This window comes from Trichomycterus rosablanca, chromosome 10 (assembly GCF_030014385.1).
Source record: "Trichomycterus rosablanca isolate fTriRos1 chromosome 10, fTriRos1.hap1, whole genome shotgun sequence".
Lineage (NCBI taxonomy): Eukaryota > Metazoa > Chordata > Actinopteri > Siluriformes > Trichomycteridae > Trichomycterus > Trichomycterus rosablanca.
The window spans coordinates 1572578-1595251 of record NC_085997.1 but is presented as its reverse complement, the minus strand read 5'-3'; the positions used below and the strand labels follow the sequence as shown (position 1 = coordinate 1595251).

The following is a 22674-nucleotide window of genomic DNA, read 5'->3' as shown; positions in this document are numbered from 1 at the left end:
GTATGATTTAAAAATGTATACATCCTTGTCTAAACAAGCATTACAGACAGTAAAACCTGGTTTCAAATTTCCTTTACTTATTTTATAAGGCATACATTTAGCAGTTTCTTGTAAAGCCATCAGATCAGGAAGACATGAAGTTCTTCACATTCATCTCAGTCCACTTCATGTACATTCCAACATATGAGTAAGTATCATTATATTTTTTTATAACCAATTTTGGATTAATTATGGTTTAACTAATAGGGAAATTGCATAAAAGCTAATTCAATTAGTCTTGGGTATATATTTGCTACCTCTATAACAAGGAATGGTTTAAAACTCTTGCAAGCAATGAAATGTGTTAACTTCTGTATTAAGGTGCAGCTATGAGAACGTCTTCAATCATCTTACATTTTTAAATGCCATATAAACCTTATTTTAATGAACAAATAACTGACTGAATATTGAACACAAATGATGGACTGAAGAGTCTATATAAGATATATTTATTTATTTATTTTAAAACAAGGTTTAACAGGCACTGTTTTAGGTTTGCCAGTATTGACAACAAGGATTTCTGTTGGTGCAAAAAGTGCCAATAAATTCTGTATCCTCACAGTCTGAGCTAGGAAATGTAAGGTTTTTTTTTTTGTTTAATGCCTGTTTCAGTGTTTGAACTCTTTCTCATAGTGTCCCGTCACATATTCTTAAGGTTTATCTTTGCACAATCTTTCCACGCTCCGTCTGTCCAATTGCGCAATTACGCGTTACTGTGCGCTCTTTGTAATTTAGGTTTGTCAGTGTGCAAGTGAGCAGACAGATTTCCTCCCCGGAATCAATAAACTATCCGCCTATTATTCTGTAAAAATAACTCTGGGAAAGACTTTTGGGAAGAGTTTAAGACTCAAAGTTGGAAGGTTTAAGCGCTGAATTAAATCTCTCCCTGGTATTTCAGCATGGCACCCGAGCCGGAGTAATGAGTGTAAACTGCGGAATATGGGGAACAAAAGCAACCCGTGGCCGCTTTCCTTTGTGCAATGGAATTAACACCTTTTCAAAGTAAAATCCTCGGATTGTCCCGTTTCTCCGGGAGGTGCGGCTATTAAAATGCGCCTTCATAACAAATGGCGCAAGGTTGTCGGAGCGGCTCTTTCTGGGCCGCTGGGCGGGGCGAGATGACACCACAATTAAAGATGAACTTTGTGTGAACTAATTTATCTGACCCAAGGTAACGAGGAGGCTGACACAGGAGGGAATGGGTATAAAAGGGGGCATGGATCCCGGAGAGATTCAGTTTCGTCTAAACACTCGACTGATCCACGGCGACTTCTATTTACTGTCTGATTCCTGATAGTTGCGCGTCCCGCTATGAGTCTGTACACGCTGTTAGTAACTTTGCTCTGCACGGTCGTGCTTCCAGTGCTGCTGATCCTGGCTGCGGTTAAACTCTGGCAGATTTTGGTTATCAGAGGGCTGGATTCGAGCTGTTCGAGTCCGCTCCCTCCAGGCACCATGGGTCTGCCCTTTATTGGAGAGACGCTTCAGCTTATTCTACAGGTAACGCCTAAATTATGCTCAAAATACGCCTCAATAATGCTGTTTTTATTAGCCTGTTATTTAAATAAATTCAAGTGTAACCCTAAATAATCTCCACTCACTCAACAGAGAAGAAAATTCTTGAGGATGAAGAGGCAAAAGTATGGACACATCTACAAGACGCACCTCTTCGGTAACCCCACGGTGCGCGTCATGGGCGCTGAGAATGTGCGCCAGATCCTGCTGGGGGAGCACAAACTTGTGGCCGTGCAGTGGCCCGCCTCGGTCAGGACCATCCTCGGGTCTGACACCCTCTCTAACGTGCACGGATCCCTGCACAGAAACAAGAAGAAGGTAAGAACTAAGATATCTGGATTTATTTCTTATCCCAGTTCTAATTTCACGATTTCTTTATTCTTTATGATTGTGCAGTATCAGGGCTATTGTGAGACTTTTGCATTAAATTATTTGTTGTATATAAACAGTAAAGGACTTTTTAAATCCAAAAGCAGGGCAATGTATTGGCAATTGAATATTTTAATGGCAATATGCTTAAATACATTGTATTCATAAACACTGAAGTTGGGCTATTTTATTTACATTAGGCTTATAATGTTTATTTGGTTGATGCTTCTGCGATCCACAAGCCTTAAACACACCTACCAATGCCCTATTGTCTTGACATTTAGATTGTAATCGTTTCTAGTACATTAAAGTAAATGCTTTTTTTAGATTATTTTACAATAATTTAATCTGGGGTGAAGTGATCTCAGCATGGGGGATATTTGTTGAGTTGTTACTGAGGTCTGTTTAACTTGAATGGTAATTTTACTGGGTTTACTTGGTTTACTCGTTTGACATGCAACTAAACTTTTGAACGTGATCCGTGCGTTTAGGCCATCCTGAAGGCTTTCTCTCGGGATGCTCTGGAGAACTACATCCCAGTGATCCAGGAGGAGGTGAGGTGTGCCATCACTGACTGGTTGCAGCGCGACACTCCTGTCCTGGTCTACCCCGAAATGAAGCGCCTCATGTTCCGCATTGCCATGAGAATCCTCCTGGGCTTCGAGCCCGATCAGATCAAAAGAGACGAGCAGGAGCTGGTCGAGGCTTTCGAGGAGATGATCAAGAACCTGTTCTCTCTCCCCATTGACGTTCCTTTCAGCGGTTTATATCGGGTAAATACGATAGAATACAAACCACATTGTGTATGTCTTATTAATCCTTAAAGTCGGTGTAGTTTTTAAACAGGGTCCTGATTTATTTATTTTTTTGACAGGGCTTGAAAGCCAGAAATTTCATCCATGCCAAAATCGAGGAGAACATCAGGAAGAAGATTCAGGATGGTGATAATGAGAATGAACCCAGGTACAAGGATGCACTCCAGCAGCTGATCGAGAACAGCAGGAGAAGCGACGAGCCTCTGAGCATGCAGGTAACGATCGGCTTGATCACGCTCTTCATCGTTTGTGTTTCCTTAAATCCTTCATTTGAAGTAAAATCAGCTTATTTAACTAAATTGTTTACATTTTCAGGCGATGAAAGAGGCGGCGACAGAGCTTCTTTTCGGAGGCCACGAGACGACAGCCAGCACAGCCACCTCTCTGGTGATGTTTCTGGGCCTGAATCCAGAGGTGATCCAGAGGATTCGAGAGGAACTGGAAGACAATGTAAGACCCCTTAATATACACACCAGTTTGTTCTGGAGGATTTGCTAGACGCTTTCTGGCTGGATGCTAATAGATATTTTCTTTAACAGGAGATTTCAAGCTCGAATTTGCCTGAAAAGGTTCTTAATATGGAGACGCTCGAACATTTTAAGTACACCGGCTGTGTCATCAAGGAGACCCTCAGAATTAACCCGCCCGTGCCCGGAGGATTCCGGGTAGCATTAAAAACATTTGAGCTTAATGTAAGTTGTTTTTTCCTTTTCTTAAATCTTTAAATGTTTTAGATATTGGATGTGGGACGTGTTATCCTACAGGACTTCACATGCATGAACTAATTCTCTATTTTAACCTTTGTTTTCCAGGGTTACCAGATTCCTAAAGGCTGGAACGTCATCTACAGCATTTGTGACACACACGATGTCGCGGACGTTTTCCCCAACAAAGAGGAATTTCAGCCGGAGCGGTTCATGACCAAAGGCCCGCAGGACGGCTCCAGGTTCAATTACATCCCCTTCGGAGGAGGATCGCGGATGTGCGTGGGCAAGGAGTTCGCCAAGGTGCTTCTCAAGATCGTTTTGGTCGAGCTGGCGCAGAACTGCAGCTGGACTCTTTTGAATGGACCCCCGACGATGAAGACGGGTCCGACCGTGTACCCCGTGGACAATCTCCCCACTAAGTTCTGCCACTACGTCAGCAAATAGCTCTTTCAATCAGGCATGAACTGTGGCGTGGAAATGTGTGTGTAAATATTTTATACCTTCTATTTGTCCTTTTGTAGATATAATATTTTATATGAAATTGTACATACTTTAACAAAAAGCACTACTTTACTGTATTTCTCTGAGATGTTTGTATATTTGTAATGTAGTTTTATATATATATATATTTACATATATGAATATATTTAGTGTCTTCTAATGGATGCCACTTAATTTAAATGACTGCTGTATAAGCTCTATTTAATAAAACACTGACAATATTAAAAATACTTCTGTCTCTGAGACTTCTGTTGAAAATTACACCGTCTGATACTAATATAACACTACTGTACTGACTTTAACGTGTCAAAAAATAGGAAAATGCAATTCCAAAGCTCGAGTGTTTAACGTTCTCGCTTGTCACCAGACACTCGCTGTCCAAAGTGCTTTTGTCAGATGAAGATTGACGTGGCTGTGGTTTTCTTCTTGCTACCCAAGCACCAGTTTCACTTTTACACGATCTGTTTTTGTACTGTGGTGTCGAAATAGCTTTACCTAAAGCTTTAAGAATTATTAGTAGCCTGGTCACTTCTCAATAGATTCATCCCTGTACCAAGGTTCTACTATTTGAAGATGATGGCTGCAACTGTGGTGGAGTTTTAGTGCCTTAACAACAGCATTTTTAATAAATATTTACATTAAATAACAATATTTTCTTATGTAATGTTATTATTTTAGTTTTTTTGAGTGTCACCAATTATAAAATCTGGACAAAATCTTATGTTTTATAATGTAAAAGCATAAGTATGTAATTACTGGCAATTAAAAAGAGCTGCTGTGGTTACAGGTTTCCATTCAGGAACGACACCAGTTCCACATCTTTAATTAGTCGGTCTTGGTCTTTGAACTGTTGATTTGTTAGGATTTTTGCTATAATACTTTTTTAAACCTTTTGGAAACCCGTGTGTCAGTCAAAAGGTGGTCAAACTTCTGAACGGATGAAAGAAGTCCTGCTTTACAGTGGACAGCAAATGATCTGTTATGTTTTTAATCACGATCTCAGTATAACAACCTACCAAGGGCAAGCAAAGTTAAACCTGATCCCAGTAAACCATTTAGAGCTGAAACGTAACACAGACCTATTGTACTTTACATATCAGGACCCCTAAGTTTAGCAGGGTTAACCCTATTAAGCATTGAGTAACTATATCAAATATTAAGTTTATATTGACCATAAGGATCCCACAAAGTATTAACACGAAATTTTGCTCAGCTAAAACATTAGGACAACCCTTTAAAACGTGCACAGCAATGCCTGTTTTGTAACAGTCATGCATGTGATGGTCAGGGATCTATTAAATGTTGTTCTGATGGTTTATACTCATAGTTTACATGTCGAATGCAGCAGATTTGATCAGCATCAGCATAAAGAGTGACTGCTACAGACTAATAAGAGCAAAATCATTATGGCCGGTTAATTGGGTTGAAGTTACTCTGCCCAAAAACAGTGGTCCTAGGTGGGACAAGTCACAAACCACTATGGTTTGAATTGCAGATCTTTTTAATATGGCTGTGGAGTTGCAGTCCAGTGAAAGTGCCCACGCTGACTCCTTTCCTCCGTTTAAAGCACATACAACAGTCAGAGCCGGTCATCAGAGCAACAAATGCATTTGTTTTATTGCATTTAATTGAATGTCTTGACTCTGATACTAAGAAAGACCCATAAAGAAATAAACTGCATAAAAGTGCTATAAGGATAATAATCAAGCGGGTGTGACGTGAGGAAAAAGGGACGAGGGTGACGGAGAGTTCACATCACGCGAGAATCTGAGGGAGAACGAACGAATCATGCATCTGCTCGCCAAAGCCGTGTTATCCCACTAAAGAGCCGTTTCATGTTGATACCGACACAGGAGGCGACTCGGATGGAATGATGAGGACCTGCCTCTGTAGAATAACAAGCTTTACTGCTGCCTCGCATGTCTTCAAAGGAGCAAGTATTAAATTAAATAATTAATTAAAAACATAAAGCAAAGGAGGCAGAAAAACAGCGCTGAACTGAAGGTCATGTGGAAGGGACTTGTCCTTGTATGACACTGGGTAAAAAGCAAAGAAAGAGAGGCAGAGAAACAGAGAAGCCTGGCAGATGCCTGTGTTAGGCATTTCTCTGCCCCGTTCTACGGGCTCCTGATTTACACCCGCCCCGCTGCACGGCTGACACCTTTATGTCCAGCCCTCCTATCCGCGCAGGTCCAGGCTCAGTGATAGATGCAGCTGAACTTTTCCTCCTAACACCTTTCTAAAGAACCTCCGTTTGGCCCATTGTTCCACATCGAGGGCTGACAACGGAACTTTTCATTCGCCGAGCCATATTTTGTCTAAATTTGCGAGCATATACTGAATTTATGGCGCCTAAATGAAAGAGATTTCGGAGGCTCCTGGATTTGGGCTGGAGTAAATCAGCGCAAATGTACCGATTCCTGTGCTGTTTGCATAGTTTAGAAACAAAAGGCGAGCTTTCCTTGCTTTTAAAAGAAAGAAAAGCATTCTGGGTAAATCCTCATCTCGCCAAAGCGGAGTAAATTCTGAAATATATGGTGAAAAGGCCAAAACACGTAGAGCTTTATATATATATACAGCATATACACCGAGCAACCATAACATTAAAACCACCTCCTTGTTTCTACACACTGTCCATGTTATCAGCTCCACTTACCATATAGAAGCACTTTGTAGTTCTACAATTACTGACTGTAGTCCATCTGTTTCTCTGCATGCTTTGTTACCCCCTTTCATGCTGTTCTTCAATGGTCAGGACCCTCACAGGACCACCACAGAGCAGGTATTATTTAGGTGATGGATGATTCTCAGCACTGCAGTGACACTGACATGGTGCTGGTGTGTTAGTGTGTGTCGTGCTGGTATGAGTGGAGTTCTTAAACACCTCACTGTCACTGCTGGACTGAGAATAGCCCACCAACCAAAAATATCCAGCCAACAGCGCCCCGTGGGCAGCGTCCTGTGACCACTGATGAAGGTCTAGAAGATGACCGACTCAAACAGCAGCAATAGATGAGCGATCGTCTCTGACTTTACATCTACAAGGTGGACCGACTAGGTAGGAGTGTCTAATAGAGTGGACAGTGAGTGGACATGGTGTTTAAAAACTCCAGCAGCGCTGCTGTGTCTGATCCACTCATACCAGCACAACACACACTAACACACCACCACCATGTCAGTGTCACTGCAGTGCTGAGAATCATCCACCACCTAAATAATACCTGCTCTGTGGTGGTCCTGTGGGGGTCCTGACCATTGACGAACAGCATAAAAAGGGGGTAACAAAGCATGCAGAGAAACAGATGGACTACAGTCAGTAATTGTAGAACTACAAAGTGCTTCTATATGGTAAATGGAGCTGATAAAATGGACAGTGAGTGTAGAAACAAGGAGGTGGTTTTAATGTTATGGCTGATCGGTTTATATATACATATATAAGGGAAATAAAAGACAGACTGGAAAAAGTTATAAACCAATGTTATAAGCCATTAACTTCAAAATTGTCATTGTGCAGGATACTACTTTTCTTGCTTTTAAAAGAGAGAAAAGCATTCTGGGTAAATCCTCATCTCACCAAAGACAGATACGTCTCTCCAGCGCCGAAGTGAAAACGAGAACCTTCCTAACAGCATTTACATGTCTGCTGCACTCTTGCCCTCCCGCCGAATCATATCAGACCTTTTCAGCCCTCGTCCGGATTACCTATTAGCGACCCGCTGCTATTATTTATAATCAAGAGGGGGCTTTTCACGGGTCCGGAGGGTCAGGAAAAGTTCAGTCATTTACAAAAAGAGAGGCATGACCTCATCGGCACATTAAATTCTCCATCTCTCCGGAGTTTCGGCCTCCGTGGGTCCTGTGCGTGTCCATTTAAGAACGAATGAGGATGAGAACGAATGAGTGAGACGGAGAGAGAAAAGGACACGTGGGGCCGAGGAGAGCAGGAACGTAAGAAAATGAGATCTTAGATCTTAGACATTAGATCTTAATTGAAATGATAAAGCTCAGCGATGTGGTGGTGGATGAGCGGAAATTAACACGCTATAATAATCAGTCCTGTATAGTTATAGATAAGTGACAAATTAACAAAGAAGAACGGTGCATGGCCCTGTATTTAAGAATACGTAAAAGACAGAGAAACATAGCAGACTGAAAAAAAAGTTATGAACCAATGTCTAGGGCTGTAGGACTTATTCGAACCACAGTGAGAGCCATTAACTCTCAGTCTGTTCAGTTTCTCCCTTTAAGTCACAAAATATCCAAGTAAACTATTAGATTAGATTCAACTTCATTGTCATTGAGTACAAATACAGAGCCAATGAAATGCAGCAGCATCTAACCAGAAGTGCAAGATAGAAGATTATTTACATTTATATTATATTACAATTAAAGTACAGCAGTGACCAGATAAGTGAAAGTAAAACATATGTATAGAGTAGTAACATATATTGCAGTATATATTTACAGAGTGAGGCTGAAAAGTGACTAAAATGCACATAAATGTTGTGGTAACGACTGAGTATAAAATATAGTATATAAGTATATCAGTTATATACAATACAATACAATACATACATTATTGTCTGTGCTGGTGAAAATAGTGCAAAAGAAACGCAGACGTCTGTAGCCTTAACTAAGGTTCATGATTCCATAACACAATAGAAAATAAAAGTAAAAAATCAACTTTGTAAAAGTACACAGCAACACAACATCTTCACAGTTCAGGTACCATTAATTCCTGGACAGGTACGTGTATATGAACCAGTTATCCCCCTGCGTAGTGGAACAGTATCCAGAACTAAAACCGCGTCCTATTTATCTATCAGGATACCAGTAAAGGTCCTCAACGATAAAACCAAACAAGTGAAAACAGAATCCCTGTCCTCGGTGGAGCAGCTCGGTGTCAGGAGTCCACTAAGCAAGATGAAGATGAATGAGCTGTACCTGTAGCTTGTCAGGTTAAGTGACACGAGTATCACATTAAGCTTGGCGCTGTGACCTGACCTCAGGCCGTGTGGGTTCTAAATCGTCGTATAACAGAGTGAGGAACCGGAACATTTACAGAACAGTAGAATCTGTGGTTGGTTAATACTATTTATTATTTATTTTGCTGACATATGTACAAAGAAAAGATTTTTTTAACGTTTTGGCTGACGTTTTGCTTGATTGTATTTTGTACATAGAAGCAAATATTACATTTGATGCCTGCATTACCTGCAAAAAAAGTTGGGACAGGGGCAAAATAAGTGAAATGGTTAAAGAATATTCATCCTGCCTTGAGCTCAACAAAAAGCCCTGATTAGAAAATCACATCAGTCTTAAACTCTACAAATTTAAACCAATCATTTTTAATATGGGCAGTGATAGCTCAGTGGTTAAGATACTGGACTAGTAAACAGAAGGTTGCCAGTTCAAGGTTGCCCCGCCACCACCAAGTTGCCACTGTTGGGTCCCTGAGCAAAGAAGGCCCTTAATTCTCAATTGCTCAAACTGTATTCACTGGTAATTAAAATGTTCAGGCTTGTAGTAAAGAAGAAGCTGCCAAAATGAATACGATTGGCTTTCTAGGACATCTGCTAAGGCAGCATTCCAGCTGTAATGTTTGCTGTACGATTTTAAGACAAGTTCAAACGTTTCTCACACTTCATGACCTCAAGCTGCTCTTCCTCCAGCCGCCGGCTTTCATCCACGCCAAATTCCAATCATCTCTTCTATCTACAATATTGAACCTCAGTGTTTACTACATGCTAGATCAACATCAGCAATTACCTTAATAAACATTGTAAACAATGACAAACATTTTCCATGTTATCATATAATAGATTCAAGGAAATACACACATTTATAAACTCAAGAATTAAGAACAATACATCTGGTATTGTACATGACCTTATGACGGCAACCACCAAGATTTGGCATGATAGAGATTATGGTAATGATGCTTATGATAGAGATAAGGCTAAATATAAAGGTTATACACACTTTGTACCATATTATATTAAAAAAGCTAACTGTTTATCAGACGCCCAATTAAAGATAGAAACCAAAACAGTGTGTGTGTATTCTGATATTAGTGCATTTTCCTCATACGTAACATCACATCTCCTCAGTCCTACAGGAACGCTTCATCTGTGGTATTTGAGAAATAGGGTCAGAGAGAGTTCAAACCTGTGAACTCTCATGAACCTTTAAAGAAGCCGGGTGTTTTGTTTACTCAGAATGCGAGCGTGCTTTGGCCTTTGCCGGAAAAGAACGCCGTGGACGGAGCGGTTAATCTCGTCTATCAGATGCCCTCTCGGTGCCAAGTGGGTTAAACGTCCTAAATAATAAAGAATCGGCTCTGAGCGTTCGATTCAGACTGCGGTGCAATGTCACATACCGAGGAAAGTTCAAAAGTTCACCGTAGCCATGAACTTTATCTGCGCTCGCTCGTGACGCCTGACGAAGCTGGCGTGTGACCGAAGGTACAGATGATGGGAACGGGAAGAAAGTTGATTGGAGTCATTTAATTTATTTTATTGATTAATAACATTGTAGTTTGTAACCTATAGAGTCTGTTAATGCGGTCGATTTTTATTATACGGTTCTGTTTCAGGCCGCAAATAAATACTAACATTATGTATGTTTAAAAGGTTAGTGTGTGTTTTTCAGGTGCGATATGTCAAAAAGAAGCACAATACAACATTTAAAATGTATAGGAAGTTTAAAATCCTGGTTCAATCACGTATGAAGTTTAAATTAGGGTCCAAACATTCCCCATCAAGCTCCCACCAACAGTAAAGACAAAAACCTTCCATCTGAGCAATGCTGAAGCAGAGAAGAGTCTTCGGAAAACTGTTAAACATCCTGGTCAGGGTTGCAGTAAGTCCTGCCTTCCCAGAATCACTGGGCACATCGCAGTAACACGTCCAGTACACTCACAGGGCCTCAACCATCGCCACACAGACTCATCTATATGCATCATCTGTATGGGCCAGACTGGCCAATAGCACCACTGAGGATTCTAAACCTGGATCCCAGCAAACAAGTAAGTACACACACACACACACACACACACACTTTAGACCATTTTAGTAGCTCCAGTTAGCCTCCTGACTGCACGTCCTTGGAACTCCATACTGAAAGAACCCTGGGTGCCCAACTGAGGAATCGAGTGTTAGTTTGTTCTTTAGTTCTCATTCATGGCAGAGTAACGGTGCTCACTTGATCTATTCAGTGTTTAAAGGCTTTGTACCGGGTGCACATTTGGCATTGGCATCAGGATTGGCAAGCAGAGAGGTTAGAGCTGTGCCCTTCTTAATTCTCTGTGCATCCCAGTGTAATAAGTTGTATAAAAACATCACTTTTATCTATTATTTAGGACACGGCCCATGTTGCTGTGCAGCACTCGCTCCACCACTGTACCACTCATGAGTAGGACTGCAACCCATATTTTGTAGCACTTTATATTATACAAGACAAACAGCTTATTGTGGCTCATCAAAACAAACTGGTTAATTAGTTTGGTTAGGATTAAAGACTGGACTCAAAATGTCCCAAAAATCCTACAAGGCGAGTCAGGATGCTCAGAATTAAGATATCAGTTTAGCTTCGTCCAGTTTAATGTTAATATTGAAGAAACAAAATAGTGTGGAGGATAAACGTTGGACTTTACCCAAAACTGACTCAAAAAGTCTCAAGAAACTGACCAGAAATGATCTGAGACGAGTCCAGATGCTCTGTGATATCGGCAGCTTTTTGATAAACGTTCCAATCTTGATATGACTTGTAATACATCAAAACGGTTTGGTTAGGGATAAATTGGACTTTACCCAAAATTGACTCAAAACGTCCTAAAAAACTACCAGAAATGATCTGAGGCGAGTCAGGAAGCTCAGAAGTAAGATCATCTGCGGTATTAATTTTGCTTTGTTCAGTTTTATAATATACATGAAGAAACAAAGTAGTGTGGAGGTAAAACCAGTCTGTATTAATCACTCATGAATCGGATCTGTCAGTGTGGTCAGGGATAAACGTTGGACTTTACCCAAAACTGACTCAAAAAGTCTCAAGAAACTGACCAAAAATGATCTGAGACGAGTCAGGAAGCTCAGAATGAAGATCATCGGCGGTATTAATTGTGCTACATCCTGTTTTGTCATAATAATGAAGAGACAATCTAGTGTGGAGGTAAAACCAGGCTGTATTAATCATTTATGGATCAGATCTGTCAGCGTGGTCAGGGATAAAACTGACTCAAAACGTCCCAAAAATCCAACCGGTCAGGGATCCGTCATTGTTCACATCAGTGTCGGGTGGTACCATCTGATGCTGATGCTCCCCAGCCGTGGCCGTCGTTGTGAGCCCCCCCCCCCTTCCCGGCTCCCTCATCTGGCCTGCACATGAACCCGTGGTGACTTTCTCCCCTCTGCTCCCTACCAGCTCAGATCAGAAGCAGCTGTCTCCGCTGACCCCGCTCCTACTCTCCTGCCCTCCGAGGTACCACGTGGAAGGGTACGTGTGCAGGTTACGTTCGGTTCCAAAGCTCCAGAGGACCCGGCATGATGAAACCATACTTCATCTTCATCTCACATAACAGTGCCATAGTGTTTTATTTCTAATAAAGTTTATACGTTTATTTATTTCCACTGCATGGTGCCCTGTGGTACACTTTTAAATCAGTGGTTGTTGAGCATCTTCTCTATTGATGCTTCACCAAGGCTGATGCTTAAATCGGGTGACTGGCTTCATTTAGCTGATCATTATCCTGCTGTAGGATGAAGCTCCACCGTATAAGTTTGGAGGAACCACTTGTGCAGCCATACATGCTTAAACCATGAGACTCCCACCACCATGTTTCACAGATGTTTTGCTCTCCAGGCCATCCAAGGAGGACAAAGCACCTTGCTTTGTCTGGCTCCTCTTAAGGTTTTTTCCTTGTACTTTTAAGACCATTTTCCTTACCACTGTCGCACTTGGCTTGCTCAACAGGGGTTTTTGGTCTGTCGGTCCTTGACTTGAGGTGGTATGCTTTGAATTCTGGGCAGTTACTTTTTGTCTTCACGCTTTGTTTTGCTTAGGCCATGATAATAAAGATTAATCTTGGTCTCAACAGTCCACAAGACCTTCTTCCAGAGTTCTAGAGGCTCTTCTAAGTTCTTTGTGGCTTCTATCCTGCTTCCTGAGAGCTGTTTCTATTCTGTCTGACAGACAATTTTGAGGATCCTTCTTTAAGTTTTTTATTGTTTTTATTATTGTTTTTAGCATCATAACAGTTCCTTTGACTTTCACTGGTACAGCTCTTGTCCTGATGTTGAACAATGGCAACTACAGACTCCAAAGGTGTTCAAAAGCTTAGAAACAAGCCCTGCTATCTCATACCTGCAGTAATGGAGCAAAGGAACACACCTCAGACTGTGTGATCATAAAGACCTGTGAAGTCAAATGTCCCAAACATTATAGAGTCCTAAATGGAATGGTATGCATATACCCTTAAATGAACGTCTGTCTGTATTGTGCACCATTTACTACTTGTGTGATCAGACATCATCATTAGTTCAATCAGAACAGGTCATGTCGCTTCCCAAGACAAAAAAAAAACATATGCAATTGTACGCTGAGATAAGATTATGAGCAGCGATGGCTGCAGACGTCTGCCGCGGGTCACCGAGAGTGCAGCGGTGATATCCAGTAAGCGATATACAGAAGCCTGTAACACCATCTCACACACACACACACACACACACACACACACACCTTATCTGTGTTGTTATCGTTCACCAGATTCACACAGGGTTCAAATCCACGGCGTATAGAACAAGCCGCAGCATTTATTTCCTGCATCTGCCATCGCTGTTCTGTTTACTGCTTGTGCTGTAGTAAATGAATGACGTGTAAGTCGTACAGAGTTTATAGAGTTCATAGTCTCTCTGTGGCTGTTTAGCATCTAACTGAGCTCCTTTAACTTATTAGTTGGGGAAAATTTACATACACAATCACTGACAATGTTATTTTATTTATTTATTATGATTTTAACGTCATGTTTTACACTTTGGTTACATTCCAGACAGGACAGGTAGTTACTGCTTACACAAGATTCATCAGTTCAAGTTTGAATGTCTTGGACAATTTAGTATCTCCAGTTCACATCATTTGCACATGTTTGTACTGCGGGAGGAAACCTGAGCTCCAGGAGGAAACCCACACAGACACGGGGAGAACATGCAAACTCCACACAGAAAGGACCCGGACCGCTCCACCTTGGAATCGAACCCAGGACCTTCCTGCTGTGACGTGACAGTGCTACCCACTGAGCCACCGTGCCTCTTTCACTGTCTGCTTTATCCTGATCGAAAACACAGTGGGTCAGATTCATTGCCCGAATGGCAGGACACACCCTACACAGGCCACCAGTCCATCACAGGTCAGTTTTTAGTAGCTCCAACTTAGTAGCTCTGACTGCACATCTTTGGATTTGTAGGAGGAAACTGGAGCACCCGGAGAAAACCCACACTGAGACAGGGAGAACATGCCAACCCAGGCCCTTCTTGCTGTGCTTCCTAATTATTTTCAGATTTAAAACATATGTAAATGCCTTTGTAGTGCTCGGGTAGCACAGTGGTCTATTACGCTGGCCCACCATCGCTGGGATGCAGGTTTGAATCTCAGTGGTGCTATTGGCCAGTTGGGTGTCTACACACACGACTGGCTGTGTCTGGCCCATGGATGGCCATATCCCTGCAATGGATCGGTGCCCTGTCCAGGGTATTCATGCCTTGCACCCTTGTGTCCATTTACTGGACCCGCCGCAAACCTGATCAGAATAAAGCACTTGATGACAATGATCTGTATAGAGTGAATTAAATGACGTTCTTGCAATCATGCATTATTATTAACCATTACGGACTAGGTCTTTATCTGATGCTTCTTTAATATATATATATATATATGTATGTTGTCACTGTCCTGTTATGGTGTGTATATACAGGTGAAAGTGGATTTAGAAATCATTGCTTCTGTTTTTATTTACAGAAATGAGCTGGAATCTGCAAGAAAATGGAACACGATGCACAAACACGAGTTTGGTCAGTTCTGGCAGTCGTAGGTGTGCAGGGGTCGAGGCGGGACGGAGCTGAGTGGAGGAGTCCAGGTCGAGATGAAGCCACGGTGAGACAGACAGGGACAGATGAGGAGGGGGTCAGAAGGAGCTCACAGCTGGGAAACCAGTCAAGACCAGGGCTTTCTGAGCCGAGTGGCCCTTCGTTTACTCGGCCTCCCCGCTCGGAGCCCTCCTGACCCGAACCTAACCTCTGTGATGCTAATGCTTATTTATTGCCTATTATAGCTCCATGCTTCATCCTCTCGAGTGCCGTTTAGATTTATGCTAGATTCATCACACCTCACGGCCATTGTCACACCCTCCTGACAGGATGTTGCACCACGTACTGTTCTGGAAGGGTTTCAATTGTCTTAACAGGTCGTTTTTAAAGTTATGCAACATGTACTTGCTCTTACTTTCACTTAGTACATAAATACCTTTAATGCCTGACCTTCTCTTTGGGATTAATAAATGATCTATCTATCTGTCTGTCTGTCTGTCTGTCTGTCTATCTATCTATCTATCTATCTGTCTGTCTGTCTGTCTGTCTGTCTGTCTGTCTGTCTGTTTGTCTGTCTATCTGTCTATCTATCTGTCTCTCTGTCTGTCTGTATATCTATCTATCTGTCTGTCTGTCTGTCTGTCTGTCTGTCTCTATCTATCTATCTATCTATCTATCTATCTATCTATCTATCTATCTATCTATCTATCTATCTATCTATCTATCTGTCTGTCTGTCTATCTACATACCTATATAAATAAAGAAGAATCTGTTAATAATGAAGCTAAAAGCTTAATTAGAATAAAAAACCTAATAATAAAAATAAAAAACTTAATAGTCAGAGCTGATGTTAAAGTTGGAAGGGTTTACTGGTAATTATTGGTACTGGACTAGTAATGGAAACGTCACTGGTTCAAGCCCCACCACTGCCAGGTAGCCACTGTTGGGCCCTTAAGCAAGGCCCTTAATCTTCAATTGCTTAGACGATATACTGTCACAGCACTATAAGTCACTTTGGTTAAAAGCGTTTTGTAAATGCCGAAAATATATATGTAAATGATAATAACCGAGGCGTCTAAACAGAAGTTTACCTCAGAATGATGTGACGTTATCTGGAATCAGTGAATGTCCTAAAACAGATAAGCAGGTGAAAAATGAAATAAGAGCTCTGCCTTCGGGAACAGGGTGTCATTCAGCGGAGCGAGCGCAGAGAGCCGTCTGAAGTGCTACCTGTTAAGTGCCGTCATTAAGCTGGAGTCAAAGAGTCTACATGACCCATTGTGTGCCGCTGGCCTTGTTTCCTGCTAGTCCCGGAGATGCGGATTGTCCCGGGGCCGAGAGGGGCGGGTGGCACTGACTAACAGGACAGGGCAGCGCGGATGACAATGGAGAGGTGACGGCGACATACCGCCGCTACAAGCCTGCCGTTCCTGTTATTAAGTCTAGTCACGGTGTCTGTCCCGCCGCCGCCGATTATCTCCCTCTCGTCTCGCCGGCAGCTGGCGTGAGACTTACAGTAGTGAAACGCCGAGATGCCGACCCCACCGTTCACACTTTCAATTAGGGACGTATTACGTAAGCCGGCGCCTCACCTGCTTGTGAAAAAGGAACAGACAAAGAGGCCGGATGGCACCTCGGGTCCCTTTGAACTGCCGCCCTTCCCTCTCGACCCTGTCGCCGGGCTAATTTGCATTTTACACCAGCGCGAGGGCAGTCTGACACACGCTCTGTGTGGAGGGCCTCAGATCTTCACCCCTATGGGAACCATAAAGGTATCGCGATCAAAGACAAGCACCCCTCCGTAAACAGGCTTTGATAAAGCGCTTTATGAGCCGAGATGATCAGGATGAGACGTCATCATGCCTGTTTTGTCCTAAAATCAATCGGCACTGAGGTTAAAAGAACTTTTTAGAATGAATTAAACCTCCTTTCTTGGGTTACAGTTTATTAAAAGCCTGCATGTTCCTCAGAATGGACAACAGTGCATGTCTGAGGTAATGATGGATCATAATAAGTTTGCCAAGCTGCAATCGTGGGCCTGCTTTCTAAAAATTAGCTCGTTCTTTCAGGTTAGAGACCCCCCACCCTGTGTGCTGGTCCACGCATCCATTCATCACCTATTTTCACTTTCGTTAAGGCTATGCATCAAACGATCAATCATAGCAGTGTTTGCTTTTGCATCGACCATCTTTCATTGTCATCATCAAAGGACGAGACAGTCAGGTCTTCTTTACACGGGGGGGTTAAAACTGCAACTTTAAGGAGCTGATGTACCACAGGCAGGGAGAACGTGCCTTGCCAGATCGTGGTTTCTCACTAACCTGCCCCCTGGTTCACCTCAGAGGGCTTCCAGGACCGCCATCCTTCTCCGTCTGTCAACGGCAGAGCCGCTCTGTTTTACTGCTGCCCAGGTGGAGAAGTGCAGTTCTGAGTTCAGCCAGAATTCACCAAGAACGCACGGACGTGGCACGTACGCTCGAGGTGACCCCCCGTTCTCACCCGTCCACCCACTGTTTCGCAATTTAGTCACCAAGTTTGATAATGATAATGAATTAAATTAATGAAATATGAATCACAAGGTCTAAAAACTGGATATGTGAACAACTATTAGTATTGATTGTTGGTAGCTGAAATACAACCATTTTATACGCTGCCTACAGGTCCAGCTGTAATTCTGTGAACGTACAACGAAATTTAGAGTGACGCTCTCCCAAAAAAGATAAAAGATAAAACATAAGGTATTTAGATGACGTTTAGATGTTTACAAAGCATGAACCGGTACCGCTGAAGTATGGATTGCAGAAACGTGTGTATAAAGTGTCTGCAAGAAAGATTAAGAGTGTGTATGCATGCAAGAAAGTGTCTGATGTACCAAGACAGTGGCAGCCTAGTGGGTAGAGCTTTGGGCTGTCAATCGTAAGGTTGAGGGTTTGAATCTTAGCTCTGCCATGCAGACACCATTGGGCACTTGAGCAAGGCTCTTAACCAGCTCCATGGGTGTCGTACAATGGCTGATCCTGCACTCTGAGCCCAACATTCAAAGAGCTGGGATATGCAATTCAGTTGTACTATACTCATGTAGATGTATATATGATACCATGTACGATAAAGGCGTTCTATTCTAACCATCAGTGAGAGATGCCAGTTGTATAAAATCGATTCTCTAAAATAATATGCTCAAACCAGGGTCTATAAACACAATTTCATGTGAAGAGAGATCCAGAAGAGTCTGCATTTACATTTACATTTTCAGCATTTAGCAGACGCTTTTATCCAAAGCGACTTACAATTATGACTGTACACAATTTATTTTGAGCAATTGAGGGTTAAGGGCCTTGCTCAAGGGCCCAACAGTGGCCACCTGGTCTGCACTAGGCATGTTTAGTGTGCCTGGCTTTTTATTCCATCCCAAATTGGTGCCCGACTTCACAAAGCTCTTTAAACTGAATAGGTACACAGACACATTCCAAACTGCTGTTCAATTCATAAAATGGCTCTGGTGGGATTTATTGATGTCACAAGCTGCAAGCTGGTTTCAGACTGAGGAGGAAACCCCTTAGATGGTTTGGAACCAGCGCCGGCATGCCGTTAGTGGATAAAGCTTTTAGGAAGATTAGCTGGATTGTCAGGTGGAGAGAAAAAGCTGATAGTGGGATTAGCAGGTGAAGGCTGAGTGGATGGAATGGAGTCGAGATGGCCGGCGATTCTGATAAAGAGAGACATGCCTCAGCCTGGAGGGACCGGGCTGCTTCAGGGATTACGCCGTACGTTCAGAGAAATTGTTTAAATGACTAAAAAAACAAGCATGGCATTGCAAACCAAACATACCAATCATACCAACCAAGGAGAAGCTACCTTCACCTTGTGTAATTTGTTAGTTTAACACGTGTAATAAGACGTGTTTTTAAAAGACGTCAGGCTTTACCCCCAATGAAGATGCAGTAGCGTGCTCTTGAAAAGACGTCCCAAAATACAGGTTTTATCAAATACAAGAGACTTACAGTCGGAATAATCAATCAACACAGTGTCTTCAATCAAATGACGAAGCAGAAAACAGTTCTGAACCTGGCATGAGCACCAGCGCATTTCAGATCTATAATATTGTCCTTCATTTTGAATGAAACTGTAATTAAACACTCATGTACCCGGTCACAGAATCCTCCTGTTGCACTTGCAGCTGTGATCTCGATGCCACCATCCAGATGACCGGCACACAAAGCCCATTTTTCAAAAACTGCCTGTTTGACAGGACTGGGAGTGCAGCCACAGCCAGGGTGTGTGTTAGGGGTGAAGGGTCTCCGCTGGCTGCTAAATCAGCGAGATAAGGGGGCATTCAGTGTGGGGGTCCGCTAACAGGATGCTCTATTACACGGTGTAATTACAACCAGAAGCCGCGTCAAGTGTGAAAGCAACTGATAAGATCGGGTCAAGCTGTCGGGCAGAAGTTCAGCGGGCACGCAGGCCGGGGTGACGAAGACGCCTCTGACGTGTTTTCATTGCCCCGGTTGTTCGCATGCTTGAACTGAACTCTCCCTCTCACACACACACACACACGTTTGTCCACTACTAGCACCTGCTGTATTCCAGCGTATGGATGTGAGAAAACAGAGCACAGGTGAGACGGCGCAGTCCAACTGCGCTCTCCACACCCCCAGCAAACACCCGTACACACTCTGTCCATTCTGTGGAGGAGGTCGGCCAAGGGACAACCACAGGAAACCTCTCAGAGACACACACGTAGGCAATCCCACTCTACCTCTCTCTCACTTTTGCCCTCCACTTACCCTTACCCCCCTCCAGCCTTGGCCCAGTGGCACGCGCTGATTCCTCAATCAGATTTGTTCACTTCATTTTGAGGTCCCGACCCCACCGCCTTTGGGAATGTGAACTTTTTGTGTTTATTGGCGGCCGTCAGGACGAGGCTCGTGAACAACAGCTGCGCGTGCAGGGAAAATGTCTCCATTTGGTTGGACGTGGATTGCTCCTGTTAAGCAACAAAACCACGAGGTGCTTCCCCGTTTCACACACAGGACGTGAAACCCATCCGAACTTTCACACTTTGCCCAGTACAGCTCGCACAATCTTGTGAGCTGTCAGGTTCAGCATCTTGCAGCAAGACCACGAACATAATAATCTAGATGAGGATGGATGGTAAAAAAAAAAGCCCTAAATGAACTGGGGTAAAGAGCAGGGGAGGCTGAGCGTGTCCCCTTCACCTGTGCCAGGGCCTGCTGGGTTATTTGTTTGCAGCTCGTCCGGGGAGAAAGCTGGGAGGAGCAGCGTTCCACAGGAGCTAAGGAGGTGCTCTGTCTGCTGTCGCCGGCTTCGATTTATGACGGGTGCTCTCACTTTGAAGGCTCGCTCTGTTTGCTTAGCCCTTGCTAACTGCTTTGCGTGGCCTGTCTTAGCACATGTGCATTTATGGCCTCCTCCACACTTCCTCAAAAGGGGGCATCCCAGGCCGAGCCGTATCGCTCCTCTGCATTTTCTTAAATAGGAATCCTATTTAAGAGCACATTCGGGTCTGTTAGATTCACTTAAACTGATCTGAAGGTTTATATCACGGGGCAGACTGACCTGTTATTGCACTGATGTGGCATGATAATTAGGTGATAGTGCAGATAATGTACCATGAGAGAACGAGGGGTGACGCCATCTTCACCTTTTTACACCAACACACACACACACACATACACACACATACTCGATCCACTGCAGCAACAGGAAGTCTTTTCAAAGTTCAGCCATGGGTCAGTATAGACATCGCTCCACCTCTTTTAGTCTCCTTCCCCCACCACATACATACATACACACACACACACACACACACACACACACACACACACACACACACACACACACACACTCCCACCCACCTGAGCGGCCTTTGAGGGGTCAGGGAGACTACACAAGGGGTGGAGGGTAGGAACATCTACCATATGATTCCAACAATTACAAAAACATTATGTGAGCCGTTGATGGTGCTGTGCATGTTAAGTGTGTTACTGACCTTTTCCTGAACCCATTTATGAACTGCTGTTTTGGTTCCTAGGGTGTGTACACGTGGTACATGTGTTTCTGCATGCCCGATCACAGTCCTCACCTTTGAATCAGAACGTAAAGTATGTTTTATTACCCAGTAAAAAATGACTCAAAGAATTCATCTTGGCTGTTGCTGATATTACACAAAATAATTATTAACCACAGTTTATTATGACCCATATACAGGTACGGCAGCATATACATCAGCAAATATGTGTATAAGTTTAAGCAAGTGGAACAAATTTGGAAAAAAGACACCATGAACACCACTAAAATACACATGGAAGGACAAACCAAATATTTGTCATTCACTTATAAGCTAGCAGCAGTTTCACACATACCACTTGTCTGATTTTGGCACTTACATGATTGGAGTAGTATGCCAGTGTGAGCATGTGCTCTTTCTGAATGTTTTCCCCCACAAATTAAGATGCTTTGTGCTATTTTTTTGTTATATGACTTGGTCAAACCATGACTTTATGAACCTTGCTTTGTGTACAGTTGTGTACTGTTGACACAGTGTTGGAAGCATATAAGTGGGTAGCGCTTTCACCTCACAGCATGTAGATTAGATGTAGGGTAAGATTCCCCGGCCCTGGAGTTTGCATGTTCTCCTTGGGTTAACATGGGTTTCCTCCAGGTTTCCTCCCACAAGTCCATAAACATGCAGTCAGGCTAATTGGAACTACTAAAATCGCCCTAAATGTGAGTGTGTGTGTTTGAGATGTTTTCTAGCTTTCGTCTAATGAATCAGATGCAGGATAAATTGGTGGTGAAACAGAAAATGAATGAATAAATAAATCACTGATTTGATAAACCTGTTAGCAATAATTAGGAGGGGTTTCACAAGACTTTTACTGTCATGTAGTGTAAATATATAGAAAATAGTTGATTGTTAATAATAGAAATGAACTATTTCTTAATATATATGATAAACACCAAGAAATCCGGTCTGTTTACCTTCTCCACAGGGCACATGGTGGAACATCATGGACGTTGAGGTGCTTTGAACCAATACATGCTGTTGTACCACCATCTAGTGGACTGAATTTAACACTTTTTATCCACATTTAAAGAACTTTCAGAACTTATTTATTTTCTGAAAGGTTTGTGTGATTAACAGTATTTATTTATTGGTGGGACCTAATTAAGCACCCATAAAACAGCAAGCACAAATACACACATACAAAATGTACAAAAATACATTAAAATGTCTTTGTATGCTTTTTATTAGCTATTTTACAAAGATAAATAATACTTATAATTCGCTAGCTACTTATATTTATAAATTTTTGTCATTAAACTTGATTCAATATTGAATATTGAACGAAAGAACGTTTTTTGCTAGCTAGCATTTGCTAGCTACTCGATAATCAATTTTCACTAGCTGTTTAAATACATTTTAACTGAAAGTAGACAGCTATTTTAAAAAGAAACGTTTTAATTAGGTACTTGCTTTACTTACTATAAAATTTTTCAGTAGAAATGTACATTTTTAACATTTTAAATAACTAGTTTCAAATAACCATTCATTATTTTATTTGCGTCTGTTTGTGTTGTCGAGTGTTGTTTGTTTATATGGTTCATGTTGAGAATTACCATATATAC

At 42.4% G+C, this 22674-nt stretch overlaps 2 protein-coding genes across 3 annotated transcripts in view; one reads left to right on the top strand and one right to left on the bottom strand.

Moving 5' to 3' along the window:
* rpl38 (ribosomal protein L38) overlaps window positions 1-22674 on the bottom strand; it is a 302538-nt gene that overhangs the window by 176583 nt on the left and 103281 nt on the right. The window contains exon 1 of one of the 2 annotated variants that reach the window (XM_063002691.1): window positions 3102-3106. The exons of the other annotated variant lie outside the window; for it this stretch is intronic. The gene's annotated coding sequence lies outside the window, so the exon portion shown is untranslated. Of the gene's footprint in view, window positions 1-3101; window positions 3107-22674 lie in introns of those variants that run through there. 2 annotated transcript variants of the gene reach the window in all.
* LOC134321125 (cytochrome P450 26A1) lies at window positions 1351-3889 on the top strand. The gene is made up of 7 exons (XM_063002687.1): window positions 1351-1539; window positions 1648-1872; window positions 2415-2696; window positions 2798-2953; window positions 3054-3188; window positions 3278-3430; window positions 3551-3889. The coding sequence occupies exons 1-7, from the start codon at window positions 1351-1353 to the stop codon at window positions 3887-3889; spliced, it is 1479 nt and encodes a 492-aa protein (XP_062858757.1).